The sequence below is a fragment of the Pteropus vampyrus genome, unplaced genomic scaffold (assembly GCF_000151845.1).
Source record: "Pteropus vampyrus isolate Shadow unplaced genomic scaffold, Pvam_2.0 Scaffold105, whole genome shotgun sequence".
In the NCBI taxonomy this organism is placed as follows: Eukaryota; Metazoa; Chordata; class Mammalia; order Chiroptera; family Pteropodidae; genus Pteropus; species Pteropus vampyrus.
In genome coordinates this window covers 3,174,486-3,179,007 of record NW_011888886.1, presented here as the reverse complement: position 1 = coordinate 3,179,007, position 4,522 = coordinate 3,174,486, and the positions used below count along the sequence as shown (strand labels likewise).

Here is a 4,522-nt window from a genome sequence, read left to right as displayed (position 1 = left end):
CGACTATGCAAACGATTCTTATGATGCATTTGTAAAGAGGGCTTCGGTCTGTTTGGGGGCAGCATCCAGGCAGGAAGGCTGGGCAGTCTGAGGATGTGGCGGGGGGCGGGAGGGGCGTACCCTAACTCAGGGCACACGCATTGACGCAGAGGGCAGGTGTGTGGAAAATACGGCAAACGCGTATCCGCTGAAGATGAATAAGCAGGGCCCGGAGACCAGGTGACCTCGGTTTAAGTCGCATTCATTGTGTGACCTTGTGATTAGTCTCCCCACGCCCCAGTTCCCCCTGTGGAGATGGTGAGACTTGAACGGAAGCTCAGTGTCCTGCCTAGACAAGGGCTCACTCAACATCAGCAGGTGGGATTCTGACCACTGTAACCTGCAGGCACAGTGGCTGACCCAGTCCCAGCACATGCAGAGCGGGAGGGAAGGCCACAGGGCCAGGAGGCAACCTTGGTTTTGTTCATCATCAGGGTGAACAAATGATGAATGAGCTGAACAGATGCCAGAATAAGGGGCCCAGTCTCTGCACAAGAAGAAATCCACAAAGCCTTGAAGGTACTTCAGAATGGAGACAGGAGTCTAGGACGGCCTCTCGGGGCAGGAAGGGAAGGTCGGGGCTCCTGAGTGGCAGGAGGAAGCACACGCCCTCGCCCCACTCCCTGCTATAACTTCAGACCATCATGGGTCATGGTTGGCAGCATCAATCAGGGGTCCTGGGCCACCTCGCCATGTGACTATCACGAGACACTGGGAAATCACTTTACCAAGATGATGGATGCTATGAATTCATTCATCCCCCAAGCCAACCCTAAGAGCATCCTTCAGATCCAACTGGGAAGCGTCCCTCCGTCCGCTAAGAGCCCACCGCGTTTCTGCACCCTGCCAACGCTGTGCTCTGCTCTCATCATACTGCCGGCCCCTCTGGGCTGCAGGCTCCCACAGCTCCACAGGGCTGGCACGGGCGGGGCCAGAAGACATACACCATGCTCGGCAAAGGCGCCTGGCAACAAGTGACCCCAAGGGCCTTGTTCTGTCTGAAGCCATGTGTGAACAAGAGAACGCATAGGTCAGCCAAGTGCAAGCCAGCAACATGCGGCTCGTGAGCAATGAGTGCTGTCCTTCGTGCTGTCATTAGCCACACAGTGAAAGTGACTTCTGACGGGAGTGAGCTCCGTACAGAAGCCCAAGCTTCTGGCCGTTCTGACCAGCTGCCACACGAGGGCGCTCTTGGCTTGAAGACCAGCCCCGCGCCCGGCCAGTACCTTTGGTGATCTCCCGGTTGTCGCTGAGGCCCCCGCAGAGCGAGATGGCGATGGACGGCAGGTCCCGCAGGCCGTCCGAGGTGCTCTCCACGCCACTGTCGATGCCGGAACTGCCCACGGACTGAGGGGACTGGTTGGCGGACCGGGCTCCGCTGTCGGCGTGTTTGGGGAGCCCGGCAGGGTCCCCGCTGGAAGCAGGAAGAAGAGAAGGTGTCCTGAGGGTTTTTTCCTCGCCTAGGTCTCATGCGGACACTAGATGACTCACTCCAGCCACCTGCCACCCCTCGGAGCAGCAAACGACCACCAGGGGGCAGGCTGTTCATTAAAGCACATGACAAACAGACAAGCTAAACCAATCACCTTAGGAGAGACCATTATTTTTTCCTATTGTATCTCCCTGTCTCCCCTCCCAAACCCGAGTGAGATGAACCAACTGTCCTAGGAGGCTGCAGTTCTGTGTGTGTGCCCTGCAAGGGGCTGGCCCCCTCTGCAGATCACGGGAGAACTAAAGATAGACCCCCAAGGGGCCGGGGAGACCCCTTTCCTAGAGGGGGAGAGCGTGGCAGCTGCCCACGCCTCGCTGTGGGTTTGGGTTGTGGGCCAGTGAGCACTGCGACCCAACCGGTGTCATCAGGGGACACAGCCCTGTGCCTGCGCTCCTGCTCGGAACGTGGAAAGCCAGCCACTCAGATACATCCACACGCTTCCATCTGCAGAGAAAGTCCGCGGTCTTTACTGGTTGCTTTTCACAGGGAAATGCGAGCCTCCCGCCGCCTTTTCTTACTTTCCAGTCAAATAGAAGGAAAAAGTGGACTCACACGGATTACTATTCAGATTATACGAAATGTTATGAGGAATAAAGAGAAATTTTACTTTTTGGGAAAATACAGAGCAGCCACCTCGGGATCCATATCTGTGAGGTCATCCAGGTAGACGCCGTCGGCACCAAGGTGTCTGCTTCGTTTGTCTACAAGAGTCAATGGGTCAAGTCAGAACATCATTCTTCCAAAAACCACCCCATGGACTCCTGAGTGTCTCCAGAAAGGCGTTAAACACAGTGTGCAAATGTGCTCACAAGTGCCCGAACGGCTCCCGAGTCACACAGTTGGAAGTCAGCGGTACAGCATGGCCGTAATGCAGGCGGGCGCCCGGCTCGACGCGTGCCACCGTCGCTCGCCAACTGTGTGACCTGGGTCACGTTCCGTAACTTTGCTGACCCTCAGCTGCCCATCTGTGAAGTGCCTGATGGGCACCAAGCAGTCACGATGGTAAAGCCATTAGCATCGTTATTTCGTGATAAGGCTTTCGTGAAGCACTCACTTCCCCATCAACACGCTGGAGAATGACGTCACCAGTTCACACAAATCCAGGAGGCTGTATGAAGCCAAGTGGCTAAAAGATGAAGTGTGACGTCATCACTCCTGACATGCGCCCTGCTGGTGTGCCTTTAACTAGGGTTTATGGAGCACCTACTATGTGCCGACTGCTATTGTTAGCAAAGGTAAAACGGGCCAGAAAGATCTTTGATCTCGTGGAGCGCATGTTCTAGTCCAGGAGTCAGGCAAAACAAACAGATGATCATCTGAGCCGTGACAAGCAGAAGCTTAAAAGAGTCACGTGCTAGAAAGGAACTAAGGGCAAAAGGAAAGGGACCAGGATCAGCTTAATAACCAGCTTCTTCCGCGGAGTCCCAGAGCCTGCAGAAAGGGCTTGAGCCCCCTGACCCCAGCACACCGAGCTGTGAAATGAGGGGTCCGCTACCCGGTCCCCAAGGCCCCCTTCGCGTCTGATTCTCTGTGACTCGATCCACCTAATTAACATATCAGCCAAAGGCCACAGACTGAACACGACAGACGTCACGGTTCAGTTTCCACCTTGCGTTCTCAACCGTCCAGGGGATGGCGGGAAAGTGCGGAGCCCGCGCCCACCTGGCCGGCCGAGCCGGGAGCCCCGCCCCCGCACCTTTTTTCCTGGCTGGAGAGTCGGTCTTGCCTGCTGTCGAGGCTATGCCGGCAGAGAGGGGTTTGGGGGCTTCGGCTGTGGGTAAGGGCGGGGCTGCGGCTCCCAAGGCCTCAATGTCTTCATCATTCTCAAACTGCATCTCTGTCTGAGACTTGTTCTCCTCCAAAAGCGGCTGCACAGGACGCCCCCCGGCCGGTGTCGGCGACTGGTCGCTGAACCCATCCGAAGATTCACTGAGAATGGCCTGGAAGTGCATCTTATCGCAGATTTTTCTAGTGCTCAACGGGCTGGACTCCTTCATCTTGTGTGGAGACTGGATTGAAAGGAGAGAGACAGACGGAGAAGTCAAAGCACGGACCAACAGAAAAAGGAAGTTGAGCGAAGAAGCGCAAGCAGCCACAAGGATCTGCCCAACTGTCCACAGTTTGCGGGGAGAGGCTTAAGACGCGAGAGTCACCGGTGACCCCTCGTGAGCTCCATTCCTGCCAAACGGTCCAGATATCAAGAATATTACTCCCAAAGCAAAGCGACTTTCGTATAGAACATCAACTGCCGAGCAGGAGTGAAGGAAGTAGTGACCAGCAAGCGGAAGCAACCCAAATGCCCGTCAGGAGACAGGAGAGTGACACGGTGGGGGGTTCTGCAGTGACGAGAATACACGAATCCCAGCATCACACGACAACAGGGTCACTCTTGCAAAACCCGTCTCTGCGGTTGAAGCCGAGAGTGCGTCTGTCCTGTGGGAGGTCGGTTAGGGGTGGGGGTGGTGGATTCCACGTGGCTGGTTAAGTCCCACGTCTCCGTCTGGGTACAAGTCGCATGGACACGTCCACAGTGTGAAAACCGACTGATCTATACACTTACGATCCAGGTATTTCTAAGTACACATGTTCTATTTCAACCCCAAAAAAAGCGGAGATTCGATGGTTGGTTCACATGGGTGAGAAATCAGCATTTCGGATTCTGTCTCTCCAAGGACTTTCTAGTTATAGAACAGAGTCGTCCAAACAAAAATCGGAATGCGATTGGTGCCCTAGAAAGGGAGAAGCGGGTATTCACGTCTGCCTCTGATCTCACAAACAGAAACAATGGCACAGCGAGTCTGTGGTCGGAACTGATTTTTCAGAAGTGATGAGTCTGCACTTCGATGCCGTTTCTCCAGCAACGAATGACACGGATTTGTAAAGATGGTTGCCTGGGTCAGCACTATAGCTTGTGGGCAGAGATCTCAGCGTTTTCCATGAAAGCTAAATATAATCTAGAAAGAGCCGGAATCTGCGGCTTCAGCCTCGACA

At 55.0% G+C, this 4,522-nt stretch overlaps 1 protein-coding gene across 1 annotated transcript in view; it reads right to left on the bottom strand.

Annotated features, from left to right (window-relative positions):
- The window catches only part of LPIN1 (lipin 1), a 53,257-nt gene that overhangs the window by 36,477 nt on the left and 12,258 nt on the right, over nucleotides 1-4,522 (bottom strand). Inside the window, exons 7-10 of the mRNA XM_023533606.1 lie at nucleotides 3,228-3,665; nucleotides 2,139-2,232; nucleotides 1,181-1,453; nucleotides 563-623 (exon numbers count right to left, since the gene is read on the bottom strand). Of these exons, the coding sequence (XP_023389374.1) occupies nucleotides 563-623; nucleotides 1,181-1,453; nucleotides 2,139-2,232; nucleotides 3,228-3,665 (866 nt within the window). The remainder of the gene's footprint in view (nucleotides 1-562; nucleotides 624-1,180; nucleotides 1,454-2,138; nucleotides 2,233-3,227; nucleotides 3,666-4,522) is intronic.